The sequence below is a fragment of the Coregonus lavaretus genome, assembly GCF_964263955.1.
Source record: "Coregonus lavaretus genome assembly, chromosome: 5".
In the NCBI taxonomy this organism is placed as follows: domain Eukaryota; kingdom Metazoa; phylum Chordata; class Actinopteri; order Salmoniformes; family Salmonidae; genus Coregonus; species Coregonus lavaretus.
In genome coordinates, this window is record NC_139992.1 from 7941259 (window position 1) to 7962164 (window position 20906).

Genomic DNA, 20906 nt, shown 5'->3' on the forward strand with positions numbered 1-20906 from the left:
TACCTACACTATATACAATACCTTACAGTAACACACACCACCCCTTTCTCAAACTTGTTCTTGACGATACTGCACAATACACACCATGCACAGGATATGCACAATATTTAAATGCATCTCACAATCACATAGAGCTGTTATCCATGTGCTGCCCTCGTTATAAAGCGTCATTCAAAGGGGTGGGTAACAACATGAGATGGTTGAAAGCCAGAGTGAACCTGTAGTGATCAGTCCCCTGGTATTCTGCCTGGCTTAACTACCTGGGTCTCAGGTAAACCCTGTTAGTTGTACATCGAGATCCTCAGTCTGACACATGGACGTTTCTCCTCCCATCTGTCGTCTCCAGACATGTACAAACTCCCTTTTTGATATTCACCACCGAGCGCTCCCAGAACCCTCTGCCCCTGAATACTGATTTCATGTTTATTCGCCAGCGGATGCAGTGTACCTTGATATGAATGTGCACCACATGATTGAAAATGTCCCCACTTACTTCAAACATACTCTTTATATGCATAATGGTGTCTGGCTTGCTACCTTTTCTTAGTTATGCATATGTGTGCAATATGACATATGCAATATGGGAAGGCTACAACATTAGTATGACCAGGTCTAATTGTGTTGCTATGTACTATGGATCCCCATTAGTTCCTACCAAGGCAGCAGCTACTCTTCCTGGGGTTTATTATGGATCCCCATTAGTTCCTGCCAAGGCAGTAGGTACTCTTCCTGGGGTTTATTATGGATCCCCATTAGTTCCTGCCAAGGCAGTAGGTACTCTTCCTGGGGTTTATTATGGATCCCCATTAGTTCCTACCAAGACAGCAGCTACTCTTCCTGGGGTTTATTATGGATCCCCATTAGTTCCTGCCAAGGCAGTAGGTACTCTTCCTGGGGTTTATTATGGATCCCCATTAGTTCCTGCCAAGGCAGCAGGTACTCTTCCTGGGGTTTATTATGGATCCCCACTAGTTCCTGCCAAGGCAGCAGCTACTCTTCCTGGGGTTTATTATGGATCCCCATTAGTTCCTGCCAAGGCAGCAGGTACTCTTCCTGGGGTTTATTATGGATCCCCATTAGTTCCTGCCGAGGCAGCAGGTACTCTTCCTGGGGTTTATTATGGATCCCCATTAGTTCCTGCCAAGGCAGCAGGTACTCTTCCTGGGGTTTATTATGGATCCCCATTAGTTCCTGTCAAGGCAGCAGGTACTCTTCCAGGGGTCCAGCAAAATCAACACAGTTATACAATTTTAAAAACATTACAATACATTTCACAACAGAAGAAACCTCTGGTGGCATGTCTTGTGGGGTATGCATGGGTGTCCAACAGCTAGGTGCATTCAACATGTCAATACCTCTCACAAATACAAATAGTGGTGAAGTCAATCTCTCCTCTACTTTGAGCCAGGAGAGATTGACGTGCATATTTTAATGTTAGCTCTCCTTGTACATTTAAGGGCCAGCCGTGCTGCCCTGTTCTGGGCCAATTGTAATTTTCCTAACTCCCTCATTGTTGCACCTGACCACATGACTGGACAGTAGTCCAGGTGCGACAAAACTAGGGTCTGTAGGACCTGCCCTGTTGATAGCATTGTTAAGAAGACAGAGCAGCGCTTTATTATGAATAGATCTTAGCTCCCCATCTTAGCTACTGTTGTATCAACATGTTTTGACCATAACAGTTTACCATCCAGGGTTACTCCAAGCAGTTTAGTCTCCTCAGCTTGATCAATTTCCAAATTATTCATAACAATATTTAGTAGAGTTTTTTTTTTTTTTTCCTTTATTTAACCAGGTAAGCCAGTTGAGAACAAGTTCTCATTTACAACTGCGACCTGGCCAAGATAAAGCAAAGCAGTGCGATAAAAACAACAACACAGAGTTACACATGGGATAAAACAAAACATACAGTCAATAACACAATAGAAAATCTATATACAGTGTGTGAAAATGTAGTAAGTTATTGAGGTAAGGCCGTAGTGCAAAAATAATTAATAGGCCGTAGTGCAAAATAATTACAATTTAGAGTATTAACACTGGAATGATAGATGTGCAGAAGATGATGTGCAAATAGAGATACTGGGGTGCAAATGAGCAAAATAAATACAGTGGGGAAAAAAAGTATTTAGTCAGCCACCAATTGTGCAAGTTCTCCCACTTAAAAAGATGAGAGAGGCCTGTAATTTTCATCATAGGTACACGTCAACTTTGACAGACAAATTGAGAAAAAAAAATCCAGAATATCACATTGTTGGATTTGTTATGAATTTATTTGCAAATTATGGTGGAAAATAAGTATTTGGTCACCTACAAACAAGCAAGATTTCTGGCTCTCACAGACCTGTAACTTCTTTTTTAAGAGGCTCCTCTGTCCTCCACTCGTTACCTGTATTAATGGCACCTGTTTGAACTTGTTATCAGTATAAAAGACACCTGTCCACAACCTCAAACAGTCACACTCCAAACTCCACTATGGCCAAGACCAAAGAGCTGTCAAAGGACACCAGCAACAAAATTGTAGACCTGCACCAGGCTGGGAAGACTGAATCTGCAATAGGTAAGCAGCTTGGTTTGAAGAAATCAACTGTGGGAGCAATTATTAGGAAATGGAAGACATACAAGACCACTGATAATCTCCCTCGATCTGGGGCTCCACGCAAGATCTCACCCCGTGGGGTCAAAATGATCACAAGAACGGTGAGCAAAAATCCCAGAACCACACGGGGGGACCTAGTGAATGACCTGCAGAGAGCTGGGACCAAAGTAACAAAGCCTACCATCAGTAACACACTACGCCGCCAGGGACTCAAATCCTGCAGTGCCAGACGTGTCCCCCTGCTTAAGCCAGTACATGTCCAGGCCCGTCTGAAGTTTGCTAGAGTGCATTTGGATGATCCAGAAGAGGATTGGGAGAATGTCATATGGTCAGATGAAACCAAAATAGAACTTTTTGGTAAAAACTCAACTCGTCGTGTTTGGAGGACAAAGAATGCTGAGTTGCATCCAAAGAACACCATACCTACTGTGAAGCATGGGGGTGGAAACATCATGCTTTGGGGCTGTTTTTCTGCAAAGGGACCAGGACGACTGATCCGTGTAAAGGAAAGAATGAATGGGGCCATGTATCGTGAGATTTTGAGTGAAAACCTCCTTCCATCAGCAAGGGCATTGAAGATGAAACGTGGCTGGGTCTTTCAGCATGACAATGATCCCAAACACACCGCCCGGGCAACGAAGGAGTGGCTTCGTAAGAAGCATTTCAAGGTCCTGGAGTGGCCTAGCCAGTCTCCAGATCTCAACCCCATAGAAAATCTTTGGAGGGAGTTGAAAGTCCGTGTTGCCCAGCGACAGCCCCAAAACATCACTGCTCTAGAGGAGATCTGCATGGAGGAATGGGCCAAAATACCAGCAACAGTGTGTGAAAACCTTGTGAAGACTTACAGAAAACGTTTGACCTGTGTCATTGCCAACAAAGGGTATATAACAAAGTATTGAGAAACTTTTGTTATTGACCAAATACTTATTTTCCACCATAATTTGCAAATAAAATCATTAAAAATCCTACAATGTGATTTTCTGGATTTTTTTTCCTCATTTTGTCTGTCATAGTTGACGTGTACCTATGATGAAAATGACAGGCCTCTCTCATCTTTTTAAGTGGGAGAACTTGCACAATTGGTGGCTGACTAAATACTTTTTTTCCCCACTGTAACAATGTGGGGATGAGGTAGTTGGGTGGGCTAATTACAGATGGGCTGTGTACAGGTGAATGATTTGTCCCAAATACAATGCTTTTAGTTTTTGAAATATTTAGCACTAACTTATTTCTTACCACCCATTCTGAAACTGACTGCAGCTCTTTAAGTGTTGCAGTAATTTCACTTGCTGTAGTAGCTGACGTGTATAGTGTTGAGTCATCAGCATACATAGACACAAAGACTTTACTCAGAGCCAGTGGCAGGTCATTAGTAAAGATTGAAAAAAGTAAGGGGCCTAGACAGCTGCCCTGGGGAATGTATGCACTCACTAACTGTAAATCGCTCTGGATAAGAGCGTCTGCTAAATGACTAAAAATGTAAATGTAAAATGAATGTAAAGCCATAAAACATACGTTTTTCCAGCAGCAGATTATGATTGATAATGTCAAAAGCTGCACTGAAGTCTAACAAAACAGCTCCCACAATATCTTTATTATCAATTTCTCTCAGCCAATCATCAGTCATTTGTGTAAGCGGCATACATGTTGAATGCCCTTTCCTATAAGTGTGCATAAAATCTCTTGTTAATTTGTTTACTGTGAAATAGCATTGTATCTGATAAAACACCTTTTTTCACAAAAGTTTACTAAGGGTTGGTAACAGGCTGACTGTTTGGCTGTTTGAGCCAGTAAAGGGTGCTTTGTTGTTCTTGGGTAGCGGAATGACTTTTGCTTACCTCCAGGCCTAAGGGCACACTCTTTCCTGTAGGCTTAGTTTGAAGAGATGGCAAATAGGAGTGGCAATATCGTCCGCTATTTTCCTCCAGATTGTCAGACCCCGGTGGCTTGTTATTGTTGATAGACAAGAATACTTATTTTCACCTCTTCCACACTCACTTTAAGGAATTCAAAATTACTATGCTTGTCTTTCACAAGTTGGTCAGTTATACTTGGATGTGTAGGTTCATATAAAGCATGTATAAAGCATGTACACTACCGTTCAAGAGTTTGGGGTCACTTAGAAATGTCCTTGTTTTCGAAAGAAAAGCACATTTTTTGTCCATTTAAAATAACATTGTAAATGTTGTAAATGGCTATTGTAGCTGGAAACGGCTGATTTTTTATGGAATATCTACATACAGTGAGGGAAAAAAGTATTTGATCCCCTGCTGATTTTGTACGTTTGCCCACTGACAAAGAAATGATCAGTCTATAATTTTAATGGTAGGTTTATTTGAACAGTGAGAGACAGAATGACAACAAAAAAATCCAGAAAAACGCATGTCAAAAATGTTATAAATTGATTTGCATTTTAATGAGGGAAATAAGTATTTGACCCCCTCTCAATCAGAAAGATTTCTGGTTCCCAGGTGTCTTTTATACAGGTAACGAGCTGAGATTAGGAGCACACTCTTCACCTTGTGGAGTTGCAATGATCATGAGAACGGTGAGGAATCAGCCCAGAACTACACGGGAGGATCTTGTCAATTATCTCAAGGCAGCTGGGACCATAGTCACCAAGAAAACAATTGGTAACACACTACGCCGTGAAGGACTGAAATCCTGGAGCGCCCGCAAGGTCCCCCTGCTCAAGAAAGCACATATACAGGCCCGTCGGAAGTTTGCCAGTAAACATCTGAATGATTCAGAGGAGAACTTGGTGAAAGTGTTGTGGTCAGATGAGACCAAAACCGAGCTCTTTGGCATCAACTCAACTCGCCGTGTTTGGAGGAGGAGGAATGCTGCCTATGACCCCAAGAACACCATCCCCACCGTCAAACATGGAGGTGGAAACATCATGCTTTGGGGGTGTTTTTCTGCTAAGGGGACAGGACAACTTCACCGCATCAAAGGGACGATGGACGGGGCCATGTACCGTCAAATCTTGGGTGAGAACCTCCTTCCCTCAGCCAGGGCATTGAAAATGGTTTGTGGATGGGTATTCCAGCATGACAATGACCCAAAACACACAGCCAAGGCATCAAAGGAGTGGCTCAAGAAGAAGCACATTAAGGTCCTGGAGTGGCCTAGCCAGTCTCCAGACCTAATCCCATAGGAAATCTGTGGAGGGAGCTGAAGGTTCGAGTTGCCAAACATCAGCCTCGAAACCTTAATGACTTGCAGAAGATCTGCAAAGAGGAGTGGAACAAAATCCCTCCTGAGATGTGTGCAAATCTGGTGGCCAACTACAAGAAACGTCTGACCTCTGTGATTGCCAACAAGGGTTTTGCCACCAAGTACTAAGTCATGTTTTGCAGAGGGGTCAAATACTTATTTCCCTCATTAAAATGCAAATCAATTTATAACATTTTTGACATGTGTTTTCAGGATTTTTGTTATTGTTATTCTGTCTCTCACTGTTGAAATAACCCTACCATTAAAATTATAGACTGATCATGTCTTTGTCAGTGGGCAAACGTACAAAATCAGCAGGGGATCAAATACTTTTTTCCCTCACTGTAGGTGTACAGAGGCCCATTATCAGCAACCATCAGTCCTGTGTTCCAATAGCACGTTGTGTTTGCTAATCCAAGTTTATCATTTCAAAAGGTTAATTGATCAATAGAAAATCTTTTTGCAATTATGTTAGCACAGCTGAAAACTGTTGTGCTGATTAAAGAAGCATAAAAACTGGCCTTCTTGAGACTAGTTGAGTATCTGGTGCATCAGCAATTGTGGGCTCGATTACAGGCTCAAAATGGCCAGAAACAAATAACTTTCTTCTGAAACTCGTCAGTCTATTCTTGTTCTGAGAAATGAAGGCTATTCCATGCGAGAAATTGCCAAGAAACTGAAGTTCTCGTACAACGCTGTGTACTACTCCCTTCACAGAACAGAGCAAACTGGCTCTAACCAGAATAGAAAGAGGAGTGGGAGGCCCCGGTGCACAACTGAGCAAGAGGACAAATACATTAGAGTGTCTAGTTTGAGAAACAGACGCCTCACAGGTCCTCCTCAACTGGCAGCTTCATTAAATAGTACCCGCAAAACACCAGTCTCAACGTCAACAGTGAAGAGGTGACTCCGGGATGCTGACCTTCTAGGCAGAGTTGCAAAGAAAAAGCCATATGTCAGACTGGCCAATAAAAAGAAAAGATTAAGAATGGCAAAAGAACACAGACACTGGACAGAAGAAGATTGGAAAAAAGTGTTATGGACAGACAAATCAAAGTTTGAGGTGTTCAGATCACAAAGAAGAACATTTGTGAGACTCAGACCAAATGAAAAGATGCTGGAGGAGTGCTTGATGCCATCTGTCATGCATGGTGGAGGCAATGTGATGGTCTGGGGGTGCTTTGGTGGTGGTAAAGTGGGAGATTTGTACAGGGTAAAAGGGATCTTGAAGAAGGAAGGCTATCACTCCATTTTGCAAAGCCATGCCATACCCTGTGGACGGCGCTTGATTCGAGCCAATTTCCTCCTACAACAGGACAATGACCCAAAGCACAGCTCCAAACTATGCAGTAACTATTTAGGGAAGAAGCAGTCAGCTGGTATTCTGTCTATAATGGAGTGGTTATCACAGTCACCGGATCTCAACCCTATTGAGCTGTTGTGGGAGCAGCTTGACCGTATGGTATGTAAGAAGTGCCCATCAAGCCAATCCAACTTGTGGGAGGTGCTTCAGGAAGCAAGGGGTGAAATCTCTTCAGATTACCTCAACAAATTGACAACTAGAATGCAGGACACAATTATTATTTCAATTAAAAATCATTATTTCTAACCTTGTCAATGACTACATTCACTATGCATTTTGCTATATTTCCTATTCAAACTCATTTCATATATGTTTTCATGGAAAACAAGGATATTTCTAAGTGACCCCAAACTTTTGAAGGGTAGTGTATATTAATGTACCATATATTATATTCATATTTTCTAAATGTAGATGTCTGTGTTTTTGAGTCTCGCAACTAATAACCACTCAGTACTATTGCAAATTTGCCAGCCACTTTGCAATTATGTTACATGCTACCCAATACAATAGTTTTTCAACTTTCTCACCAAATTTCTGTCAGACATTTGAGAGCATGATCTATCCCTGTGTTCCTCTGTAGCCATCTATGAGGCATGATGTATCCCTGTGTTCCTCTGTAGCCATCTATGAGGCATGATGTATCCCTGTGTTCCTCTGTAGCCATCTATGAGGCATGATGTATCCCTGTGTTCCTCTGTAGCCATCTATGAGGCATGATGTATCCCTGTGTTCCTCTGTAGCCATCTATGAGGCATGATGTATCCCTGTGCTCCTCTGTAGCCATCTATGAGGCATCATGTATCCCTGTGTTCCTCTGTAGCCATCTATGAGGCATGATGTATCCCTGTGTTCCTCTGTAGCCATCTATGAGGCATGATGTATCCCTGTGTTCCTCTGTAGCCATCTATGAGGCATGATGTATCCCTGTGTTCCTCTGTAGCCATCTATGAGGCATCATGTATCCCTGTGTTCCTCTGTAGCCATCTATGAGGCATGATGTATCCCTGTGTTCCTCTGTAGCCATCTATGAGGCATGATGTATCCCTGTGTTCCTCTGTAGCCATCTATGAGGCATGATGTATACCTGTGTTCCTCTGTAGCCATCTACGAGGCATCATGTATCCCTGTGTTCCTCTGTAGCCATCTATGAGGCATCATGTATCCCTGTGTTCCTCTGTAGCCATCTATGAGGCATGATGTATCCATGTGTTTCTCTGTAGCCATCTATGAGGCATCATGTATCCCTGTGTTCCTCTGTAGCCATCTATGAGGCATGATGTATCCCTGTGTTCCTCTGTAGCCATCTATGAGGCATCATGTATCCCTGTGTTCCTCTGTAGCCATCTATAAGGCATGATGTATCCCTGTGTTCCTCTGTAGCCATCTATGTGGCATCATGTATCCCTGTGTTCTTCTGTAGCCATCTATGAGGCATGATGTATCCCTGTGTTCCTCTGTAGCCATCTATGAGGCATGATGTATCCCTGTGTTCCTCTGTAGCCATCTATGAGGCATCATGTATCCCTGGGTTCCTCTGTAGCTATATATGAGGCATCATGTATCCCTATGTTCCTCTGTAGCCATCTATGAGGCATGATGTATCCCTGTGTTCCTCTGTAGCCATCTATGAGGCATCGTGTATCCCTGTGTTCCTCTGTAGCCATCTATGAGGCATCATGTATCCCTGTGTTCCTCTGTAGCCATCTATGAGGCATCATGTATCCCTGTGTTCCTCTTTAGCCATCTATGAGGCATCATGTATCCCTGTGTTCTTCTGTAGCCATCTATGAGGCATGATGTATCCCTGTGTTCCTCTGTAGCTATCTATGAGGCATGATGTATCCCTGTGTTCCTCTGTAGCCATCTATGAGGCATCATGTGAGGCCTACCGGCTGACTGGCAGCTCCTCAGGCTACTTCTCCATTGATCCAGATGGCAGTGGTCCTCTGGCGCCCACACAGGTCTACTGCAACATGACAGGTGAGCTGCCACTGGGGACCCCAGCCCTGTCATCACCTCTCTGCAATCCCCTGAATCCCACAATACCTCTAAGTTCATGTCATAGGAGAGTCTTGGTAAACAATATCTGATTCAGTCACTGACAGATCACATTGCTTTGACCCACAGCACAATTGACAGCCAAGCTATCAAGTGGAAAATCATTAGGGTTACTCGATATGGACTCGCCCTTTGGTTACAATGAGAGCTTCAAATAAAGATTTGGGTAAATCTCTGCTGTAAATAAGACATTATTTGTGTAAAAGTGCGCAAAATTACACAAAAACTAAAGTGAATGCACATAAAAAATACCAGGGCTCTGATTCAAGTCTGTGTCTCATGTCTTCAGGGATTTAGACTTTTCACAGACAGAGTAAAGGAATGAGAGCTTGATGCCTCGGTGCTGACACTCATGACAATATCCATCACTTGCTGTCATGAACTTTCCGGAGGTTAATGCAACATTTAAGTCATTACGGAGGTGGATGGCTGGCTGGCTGGCTAGCTGGCTGGGTGGGTGGGTGGGTGGTTGGGTGGGTGGCTGGGTGGGAGGTTGGGTGGGTTGCAGGGTGGGTGGGTGGGTGGCTGGGTGGCTGGGCGTGTGGATAGGTGGGTGGGTTGTTTGGTGGCTGGCTGGCTGGGTGAGTGGCTGGGTGAGTGGCTGGCTGGGTGGCTAGGCGGGTGGGCAGCTGGCTGGCTGGGTGGGTGGCTGGGCGGGAGGCTGGGCGGGTGGGCGGCTGGCTGGGCGGGTGGCTGGCTGGCAGGCTGGCAGGCTGGCAGGCTGGCAGGCTGGCAGGCTGGCAGGCTGGCTGGCAGGCTGGGTGGGTTGCTGGCTGGCTGGCTGGCTGGCTGGCTGGCTGGCTGGCTGGCTGGCTGGCTGGCTGGCTGACTGACTGGGTGGCTGGCTGGAGGGGTGGCTGGCTGGCTGAGTGGGTGGCTGACTGGCTGGCTGGGGGGGTGGCTGGCTGGCTGGCTGGCTGGCTGGCTGGCTGGCTGGCTGGCTGGCTGGCTGGCTGCTGCCTGTTGATAGTCTGGCTCAGGATCACAATGTGTTTGCCTCTTTTCCCCGCCACAAATCCTAATCATTTTGCATTGAGTTGCCTCAGGTTGACCTCAATTAAAGAATCCATTAGAGATGTAAATAACTCTCAGCTTGACAACCTGGGATGTGAATAATCACAAAGTGGAAGAGGATTTTCTCTCAGGCAAGGTAAACACCAAATCCCCCATAATACATAAAATGTGGGGATGGTAATGAATTGGAGTCCTCACCTCAATTAATCATGCAAACTATTCACCCTTGGTTAGAGAGCCTACAGGAAATCTTATGTTTGACTGTGGATTACTGTACATGCAGGAAGCCCTTTTTTAATAAATGTAATCATTAATTCAACATGTTTATTTGGATGTTAGCTTATACTAAGTCAAAGCTTGTGAATATATCCAAGGTTTTATAATCAAAAGGTTAAATATGACACAACCAACCAGCTCTGCACATCGTGTACAGCATGTTACAGGTCAAAATGTCTTCAGGTTTGACTTTGTGTTTTGTTCCATGTTGTGTTGTAGAGAACAAGGTGTGGACAGTAGTGACCCACAACAGCACAGATCCAGTCAGGGTCCAGGGTTCTACACTACAGAAGCCCTACGTTATGAAGTTTAACTACAGCGCCTCACCTGAACAACTGATGGCCCTCGTGGCCAGGTCAGAGCAATGTCAACAGGAAGTTCTGTACGGCTGCAGGAAGTCCCGCCTCTTCAACACCAGAGGTGAGTTGGGTCGATAGCATCCTGTTCACCTTATGAAGTCAAATTTAGACATGTTCCCAGATGGACCTGTTCCGTAATATGACTGGTTAGTATTCTGAGAATGAACCTGAGTCTGACCTGAGCGTGTGAATATAAGCTCCATCCTCAAACATTGATCCCATTATCTTGCAATAACTTGAAAGGCTACCGCCCAGCATGTCTCTGAGCATCAATCTTCAATTGCTTTGAGAGCAAACAGTCTCCCAAGCATCCCACATTTGCTCCTAAATCATGAAACATTCATAAACTCCTGAATTCCCTGATTCCCCAGCTGTCATGTGTGCGCAAACAAACAAGTTAATTATCACAGAGGATCAAAAAGAGACAGGAAACAAGTCATTGTGGTCCTCTGTAGCTCAATTGGTAGAGCATGGCGCTTGTAACGCCAGGGTAGTGGGTTCGATCCCCGGGACCACCCATACGAAAAAATGTATGCACACATGACTGTAAGTCGCTTTGGATAAAAGCGTCTGCTAAATGGCATATTATTATTTCATGGGCTATATATGAACCGTGTCAGATGGAACACGAATAACGTAGGTTGTTTTCTGCTGGCTGCCGTGCTTCAACACATATATTTTCTATAGAAGGTCAATGATGTTCAGCCCCTCTGTCATACACACCATGTTACTTAGCTGTTCAATAGATATAGCGATCAATAATTGTTTACTATTAGACCAGTTTGGCAAATGGATTAATGTAAATGTGAATGATTAAAAACTGTATTTTTGTGAACTCATACATCACACCGTCATGAATGTGTAACCTGCAATCATTAATGGAAAAGTGAGTTCCATGAGAGGGCATCTGTAATGTATGCGGGTTTGAAATGTAATGTCATGTAACACAATGCAGATGTGTTGATAGAAGCCTATATCTGTGCTGAGAGCTGAGAGGCTGCTTCCTGCAGGCCTATAGTGTCTCTCAGGCAGAGTCATGTTGTGTTGATAGAAGCCTATATCTATGCTGAGAGCTGAGAGGCTGCTTCCTGCAGGCCTGTAGTGTCTCTCAGGCAGAGTCATGTTGTGTTGATAGAAGCCTATATCTATGCTGAGAGCTGAGAGGCTGCTTCCTGCAGGCCTGTAGTGTCTCTCAGGCAGAGTCATGTTGTGTTGATAGAAGCCTATATCTGTGCTGAGAGCTGAGAGGCTGCTTCCTGCAGGCCTGTAGTGTCTCTCAGGCAGAGTCATGTTGTGTTGATAGAAGCCTATATCTGTGCTGAGAGCTGAGAGGCTGCTTCCTGCAGGCCTGTAGTGTCTCTCAGGCAGAGTCATGTTGTGTTGATAGAAGCCTATATCTATGCTGAGAGCTGAGAGGCTGCTTCCTGCAGGCCTGTAGTGTCTCTCAGGCAGAGTCATGTTGTGTTGATAGAAGCCTATATCTATGCTGAGAGCTGAGAGGCTGCTTCCTGCAGGCCTGAAGTGTCTCTCAGGCAGAGTCATGTTGTGTTGATAGAAGCCTATATCTATGCTGAGAGCTGAGAGGCTGCTCCCTGCAGGCCTATAGTGTCTCTCAGGCAGAGTCATGTTGTGTTGATAGAAGCCTATATCTGTGCTGAGAGCTGAGAGGCTGCTTCCTGCAGGCCTGTAGTGTCTCTCAGGCAGAGTCATGTTGTGTTGATAGAAGCCTATATCTATGCTGAGAGCTGAGAGGCTGCTCCCTGCAGGCCTATAGTGTCTCTCAGGCAGAGTCATGTTGTGTTGATAGAAGCCTATATCTGTGCTGAGAGCTGAGAGGCTGCTTCCTGCAGGCCTGTAGTGTCTCTCAGGCAGAGTCATGTTGTGTTGATAGAAGCCTATATCTATGCTGAGAGCTGAGAGGCTGCTTCCTGCAGGCCTGTAGTGTCTCTCAGGCAGAGTCATGTTGTGTTGATAGAAGCCTATATCTGTGCTGAGAGCTGAGAGGCTGCTTCCTGCAGGCCTGTAGTGTCTCTCAGGCAGAGTCATGTTGTGTTGATAGAAGCCTATATCTATGCTGAGAGCTGAGAGGCTGCTTCCTGCAGGCCTGAAGTGTCTCTCAGGCAGAGTCATGTTGTGTTGATAGAAGCCTATATCTATGCTGAGAGCTGAGAGGCTGCTTCCTGCAGGCCTGTAGTGTCTCTCAGGTAGAGTCATGTTGTGTTGATAGAAGCCTATATCTGTGCTGAGAGCTGAGAGGCTGCTTCCTGCAGGCCTGTAGTGTCTCTCAGGCAGAGTCATGTTGTGTTGATAGAAGCCTATATCTGTGCTGAGAGCTGAGAGCCTGCTCCCTGCAGGCCTATAGTGTCTCTCAGGCAGAGTCATGTTGTGTTGATAGAAGCCTATATCTGTGCTGAGAGCTGAGAGGCTGCTTCCTGCAGGCCTGTAGTGTCTCTCAGGCAGAGTCATGTTGTGTTGATAGAAGCCTATATCTATGCTGAGAGCTGAGAGGCTGCTTCCTGCAGGCCTGTAGTGTCTCTCAGGCAGAGTCATGTTGTGTTGATAGAAGCCTATATCTGTGCTGAGAGCTGAGAGGCTGCTTCCTGCAGGCCTGTAGTGTCTCTCAGGCAGAGTCATGTTGTGTTGATAGAAGCCTATATCTGTGCTGAGAGCTTAGAGGCTGCTTCCTGCAGGCCTGTAGTGTCTCTCAGGCAGAGTCATGTTGTGTTGATAGAAGCCTATATCTATGCTGAGAGCTGAGAGGCTGCTTCCTGCAGGCCTATAGTGTCTCTCAGGCAGAGTCATGTTGTGGGACAGAAGACTGTAGCAGGGCCACTTACAGATGCTCCAGGAAATGAGCCCTGCCTGCCTGACTGGCATCACTGAGGGCTCATTGACACACTGCCATGGGATGCCAAAAGATGCCCAGGGCTATAATCACAGTCACAGTGCAGAAAGCCATACTGCAGGAATGACCCCTGGACTATTAGCAGGTCCCTAATGTCTCACTGACCAGCAGGGGGAAATGTTATCTTTGAATATGGATTACATCATATATTCCAATAATATTATTTTAAAAATGGTGCTGTGTTTTCTAAGCGTCTGACCAGTTCAGTGTCAATTTGAGCCAGTTATACGGTTAAACTGACTATGTAACTAGCTACTGTGAAACTTTTCCTGTTGGTTTTGTATTTTCTATTTACTGTTAATGTTGTGCTTTGCTGCAGATGGCAGCCCCCTGTCCTGGTGGGTGGACCAGGGTGGAGAGAGACGGACCTACTGGGGAGGCTTCCTGCCGGGGGTTCAGCAGTGCTCCTGCAGCATGGAGGACAACTGCATGGACATGAACTACTTCTGCAACTGTGATGCTGACACAGACTCATGGTAACAAGGCAAATATGTCTCTCTGTGTATCTACAGTGCCTTGCAAAATTATTCATCCCCCTTGGCGTTTTTCCTATTTTGTTGCATTACAACCTGTCATTTAAATCTATTTTTATTTGGATTGCATGTAATGGACATACACAAAATTGTCCAAATTCAAAAAAGTCTAAAAAATAAATAACGGAAAAGTGGTGTGTGCATATGTATTCTCCCCCTTTGCTATGAAGCCCCTAAATAAGATCTGGTGCAACCAATTACCTTCAGAAGTCACATAATTAGTTAACCCTCCCGTTGTCCTAGGGTCAAAATGACCCGCCACTGTGTTGAACCAACTTTATTTAATTTTTATATTTTTGGGATCATTTGTGAGAAGGAGGCAGTGAGACTTTAAAGAAAGTATCACATAAGTGTCACATGATCTGTCACATGATCTCAGTATATATACACCTGTTCTGAAAGGCCCCAGAGTCTGCAACACCACTAAGCAAGGGGCACCACCAAGCAAGCGGCACCATGAAGACCAAGGAGCTCTCCAAACAGGTCAGGGACAAAGTTGTGGAGAAGTACAGATCAGGGTTATAAAAAAATATTAGAAACTTTGAACAACGGAGCACCATTAAATCCATTATTAAAAAATGGAAAGAATATGGCACCACAACAAACCTGCCAAGAGAGGGCCGCCCACCCAAATTCACAGACCAGGCAAGGAGGGCATTAATCAGAGGCAACATACCAAAGATAACCTTGAAGGAGCTGCAAAGCTCCACAGCAGAGATTGGAGTATCTGTCCATGGGACCACTTTAAGCCGTACACTCAACAGAGCTGGGCATTACAGAAGAGTGGCCAGAAAAAATCCATTGCTTAAAGAAAAAAATAAGCAAACATGTTTGGTGTTCGCCAAAATGCATGTGAGAGACTCAAAAAACATATGGAAGAAGGTACTCTGGTCAGATGAGACAGAAATTGAGCTTTTTGGCCATCAAGGAAAACGCTATGTCTGGTGCAAACCCAACACCTCTCATCACCCCGAGAACACCATCCCCACAGTGAAGCATGGTGGTGGCAGCATCATGCTGTGGGGATGTTTTTCATCGGCATCAACTGGGAAACTGGTCAGAATTGAAGGAATGATAGATGGTGCTAAATACAGGGAAATTCTTGAGGGAAACCTGTTTCAGTCTTCCAGAGATTTGAGACTGGGACGGAGGTTCACCTTCCAGCAGGACAATGACCCTAAGCATACTGCTAAAGCAACACTCGAGTGGTTTAAGGGGAAACATTTAAATGTATTGGAATGGCCTAGTCAAAGCCCAGACCTCAATCCAATTGAGAATCTGTGGTATGACTTAAAGATTGCTGTACACCAGCGAAACCCATCCAACTTGAAGGAGCTGGAGCAGTTTTGCGTTGAAGAATGGGCAAAATTCCCAGTGGCTAGATGTGCCAAGCTTATAGAGACATACCCCAAGAGACTTGCAGCTGTAATTGCTGCTAAAGGTGGCTCTAAAAAGTATTGACTGGGGGGGTGAATAGTTATGCACGCTCAAGTTTTCTGTTTTTTTGTCTTATTTTTTGTTTGTTTCACAATAAAAAATATTTTGAATCTTCAAAGTGGTAGGCATATTGTGTAAATCAAATGATACAAACACTCCAAAAATCCATTTTAATTCCAGGTTGTAAGGCAACAAAATAGGAAAAATGCCAAGAGGGGTGAATACTTTCACAAGCCACTGTACTGGGCTGTTCATTGATCAATATCAAGGCTGTACGAGCCAATGGGTTTGTCTTTTGATCATTATAAAAATGTTTTTGGTGCATTACTTTCTTTCCATATAGAACTTTTAATACAGGGATATCTTCATCACAATTCAACTGTTGTTTTGAACTTGAATTCCGTTGCGAGCATTATTTTTATTTTGAACGTTTATTCTCACCCAGTGTTTCCCCATGTACTTCTGCATTTGGGAAACGTAATTTGCATATCTCCTGAGGCACCCGTCCAGACCTTGATCGATTGCTCCATCTTTATAGTGTTTACTCTAAAGTTTCAGGCAATGCTGATTGAGGATTGGATTAGTTTATCTGTAGTGAAATTAAGAGGCTTCTCTCTCTCTGTTTATTGCAGGGCTAATGACACAGGAGTCCTTTCCTACAAAGAGCACTTACCAGTGAGTGAGATCGTGATTGGAGACACCAACAGAACCGGCTCTGAGGCGCTCTACAGAATCGGCCCGCTGCGTTGTTATGGCGACAGTAGGTGAACTGTTCTATTTTGTAAAATGTTTATCTTACATATGGTCCCTTTTGAACATCCTTGCTTTTCCAGGCCAAATGCTGATTGAATGTTGAGTGTGTTCAAACTCTTAGAAAATATATGTATTTCCTGTCTTCTAGAGTCTGTGTGGAATGCAGCGTCCTTCTACCAGGAGTCATCCTACCTGCACTTCCCCACCCTCCAGGCAGAGCTCAGCGCTGATATCTCCTTCTACTTCAAGACCAGCACTCCCTCAGGAGTCTTCCTGGAGAACGTGGGCCTCAAGGACTTCATCAGAGTGGAGCTCAGCTGTGAGTTTGTGGGCCACACACACACACACACACTCACACACAAGCAAGAGAAGGCCACACACACACAAAACACACACTCGCACACATACAAATCAAATCAAATGTTATTTGTCACATGCGCCGAATACAACAGGTGTAGATCCTTACAGTGAAATGCTTACTTACAAGCCCTTAACCAACAATGCCGTTTTTAAGAAAAATAAGTGGTAAGTAAAAAATTGATAAGTAAAAAATAATGAAAGAGCAGCATTGTTTGTTACTTATTTTGTACATAATGTTGCTGCTACTGTCTCTTATGACCGAAAAGAGCTTCTGGACATCAGAACAGAGATTACTCACCTTGAACTGGACAAATTATTTTTCTTTAATGAGTCGGACGAGAGTATTTTGCTCCAGACACCCGACAGGGCCCTCATCCCCGTCATTCGCAGTAGAAAGAAAAGGAGATATTGCAGAAGGAGATCGGGGTGCCTGGTAAGGAGCCGGTGACGAGTGGCTAATCTGCCTTTGCCATCGATACTAATAACCAATTTACAATCGCTTGATAATAAAGTGGACGAACTACAGGCACGAATATCCTACCAACGGGACATAACTGTAATATCTTATGTTTCACCGAGTCGTGGCTGAACGATGACATGAATAACATACAGCTGGCTGGTTATACACTGTACCGGCAGGATAGAACAGCAGCATCTGATAAGACAAGGGGTGGCGGTCTATGTATATTTGTAAACAACAGCTGGTGCATGATATCTAAGGAAGTCTTGAGGTTTTGCTCACCTGAGGTAGAGTATCTCATTATAAGCTGAAGACCACACTATCTACCAAGAGAGTTTTAATCTATATTCTTCGTAGCTGTCTATTTACCACCACAAACCGATGCTGCACTAAGACCACACTCAAGCTGTATAAGGCCATAAGCAAACAGGAAAACACTCATCCAGAGGCAGCGCTCCTTGTGGCCGGGGACTTTAATGCAGTGAAACTTAAATCCATTTTACCTCATTTCTACCAGCATGTTAAATGTGCAACCAGAGGGAAAAAAACTCTAGACCACCTTTACTCCACACACAGAGACGCATACAAAGCTCTCCCTTGCCCTCCATTTGGAAAATCTGACCATAATTATATCCTTCTGATTCCTGCTTACAAGCAAAAACTAAAGCAGGAAGCACCAGTGACTCGGTCAATAAAAAAGTGGTCAGATGAAGCAGATGCTAAGCTACAGGACTGTTTTGCTAGCACAGACTGGAATATGTTCCGGGATTCTTCCGATGGCATTGAGGAGTACACCACATCAGTCACTGGCTTCTACAATAAGTGCATCGAAAGATGTCGTCCCCACAGTACTGTACGTACATACCCCAACCAAAAGCCATGGATTACAGGCAACAGCCGCACTGAGCTAAAGGGTAGAGCTGCCGCTTTCAAGGAGCGGGACTCTAACCCGGAAGCTTCTAAGAAATCTTGCTATGCCCTCCGACGAACCATCAAACAGGCAAAGAGTCAATACAGGACTAAGATTGAATCGTACTACACCGGCTCCGACGCTCATCAGATATGGCAGGGCTTGAAAACTATTACAGACTACAAAGGGAAGCACAGCCGCGAGCTGCCCAGTGACACAAGCCTACCAGACAAGCTAAATTACTTCTATGCTCGCTTCGAGGCAAGTAATACTGAAACATGCATGAGAGCATCAGCTGTTCCGGATGACTGTGTGATAACGCTCTCCATAGCCGATGTGAGTAAGACCTTTTAACAGGTCAACATTCACAAGGCCACAGGGCCAGACGGATTACCAGGACGTGTACTCCGAGCATGCGCTGTCCAACTGGCAAGTGTCTTCACTGACATTTTCAGCATGTCCCTGTCCGAGTCTGTAATACCAACATGTTTCAAGCAGACCACCATAGTCCCTGTGCCCAAGAACACAAAGGTAACCTGCCTGAATGACTACCGACCCGCTCATCACTAAGCTAAGGACCCTGGGACTAAACATCTCCCTCTGCAACTGGATCCTGGACCTCCTGACGGGCCGCCCCCAGGTGGTAAGGGTAGGTAACAACACATCCGCAACGCTGATCCTCAACACGGGGGCCCCTCACGGGTGCGTGCTCAGTCCCCTCCTGTACTCCCTGTTCAGTCATGACTGCATGGCCAGGCACAACTCCAACACCATCATTAAGTTTGCCGATGACACAACAGCCTGATCACCGACAACGACGAGACAGCCTATAGGAAGGAGGTCAGAGACCTGGCCGTGTGGTGCCAGGACAACAACCTCTCCCTCAACGTGATCAAGACAAAGGAGATGATTGTGGACTACAGGAAAAAGAAGAGGACCGAGCACGCCCCCATTCTCATCGACGGGGCTGTAGTGGAACAGGTTGAGAGCTTCAAGTTCCTTGGTGTCCACATCACCAACAAACTATCATGGTCCAAGCACACCAAGACAGTCGTGAAGAGGGCACGACAAAACCTATTCCTCCTAAGGAGACTGAAAAGATTTGGCATGGGTCCGCAGCTCAGCTGTGAGTTTGTTAGCCGCACGCACGCACACACACACACACACACACACACACACACACACACACACACACACCAGAATCAATTTGGAGGAGGCCAGTGGTTTGAAATCATAAAGATTCTATTTTCTGATGAAAGCACTTCCCAGCTACAGTAGCCTACCTTTGACATGCAGTTTGAAAAATTTGCAAAATGTTACTCCTGACCTGCACTGTATAATGTAATCCTAATGACACACACAGTGCTCTATTATCAAGCTGTCAAGCCTCTAATAACACTTTCCGTGGCGGCCATGTAAACAGTAGCTGTTGAAGAAACTAATGGTCAAACTACATTGTGAATGTACTGACTAACACCACCTTGAGCTCAAAATTAGTCTGTAAAAGCTTTTCTTTAAGTCTTTCATTAGATTCCATTTTCTCACAGGACATTTGGAGCTCTGAAATAACTGCAGCGTGTATGCATTCATGACTGTGAGTCACTTTGGGTGGGTGGTTGGATGGATGGAGACGTAGGATGGGTAGGGTTGGGGGAATGGGGTTGGGGGAATGGGGTTGGGGGTGGGGGCTCACTTATTTTTTTGATTTACATACAGGTGGATGCAAGTTATGAAATTATATGAATTTGTATATTGCGCCTGTAGCTCCCCCAACAAGAAAATGACAAAATGTATAAAGATTTGGTAACAAAAAAAGGCTTTGAAGGATCAATGCATCACATTGCATGCCATCGACATGGAATGAAATGGTGTCCCATAGAAAAGAGGAGTCTCAGATTCACTACTGACCTGACTGTGCTTGTGTCCCTGTTCTGTTCCCTCAGCTCCGTTCGTAGTGACGTTCTCCTTTGACGTGGGAAACGGGCCGGTGGTCCTGGCCATTAAGTCCCACGTGCCCCTGAATGACAGGCAGTGGCACTACGTGAGGGCGGAGCGCAGCGTGAAAGAGGCCTCTCTGCAGGTGGACCAGATGCCCCTGCGCTTCCTGGAAGCCCCATCTGAGGGACACCTCCGCCTCCGGCTCAACAGCCAGCTGTTTGTGGGTAGGGCTAGGGCGAACAGCCCCTCTGTGGATTAATATGTACATAGAGCAGTTATAAGTGTGTTATAACTCTGTAAAAGTCATATAAATTAGTTATAACTAATATAGTATTTTCAAATACACAGCTCAAAACAAGTCGTTTTATTTGAGTATTTGAATGGTTATATGTAAAATAAAACTAATAGTTGACCAAATTGTATCTGAAGTATTTCAAAATACTTTTTTCAAATAATATTTTCTAATACCTGGGTTAAATGCGTGGGAGTGTATTTGAGTCAGTGTATTTGAGTATTTTCAAATACTTTACAAGTGTATTTCGAAATACATTCCAATATTCAACTACTTATGTATTCTAATAAAGGTTATCTTAATTATTTGAACCCAGGTCTGGTTATAACATTGTAACCAGCATTATGAACTAGTTATAACCTGTGGTCCCTCCTCCAGGGGGAACAGCAGCTAGTACTCAGTGGAATATGATGCATTATATACTAGTTATACATCT

General features: G+C 44.6%; 1 protein-coding gene across 1 annotated transcript in view; it reads left to right on the forward strand.

Annotated features, from left to right (window-relative positions):
- Positions 1 to 20906, forward strand: part of LOC311129071 (contactin-associated protein-like 5) — a gene marked incomplete at both ends in the record, with an annotated part of 110140 nt that overhangs the window by 80574 nt on the left and 8660 nt on the right. Inside the window, 6 exons of the mRNA XM_084161340.1 lie at positions 9036 to 9155; positions 10743 to 10943; positions 14107 to 14263; positions 16390 to 16517; positions 16659 to 16829; positions 20184 to 20402. Of these exons, the coding sequence (XP_084017466.1) occupies positions 9036 to 9155; positions 10743 to 10943; positions 14107 to 14263; positions 16390 to 16517; positions 16659 to 16829; positions 20184 to 20402 (996 nt within the window). The remainder of the gene's footprint in view (positions 1 to 9035; positions 9156 to 10742; positions 10944 to 14106; positions 14264 to 16389; positions 16518 to 16658; positions 16830 to 20183; positions 20403 to 20906) is intronic.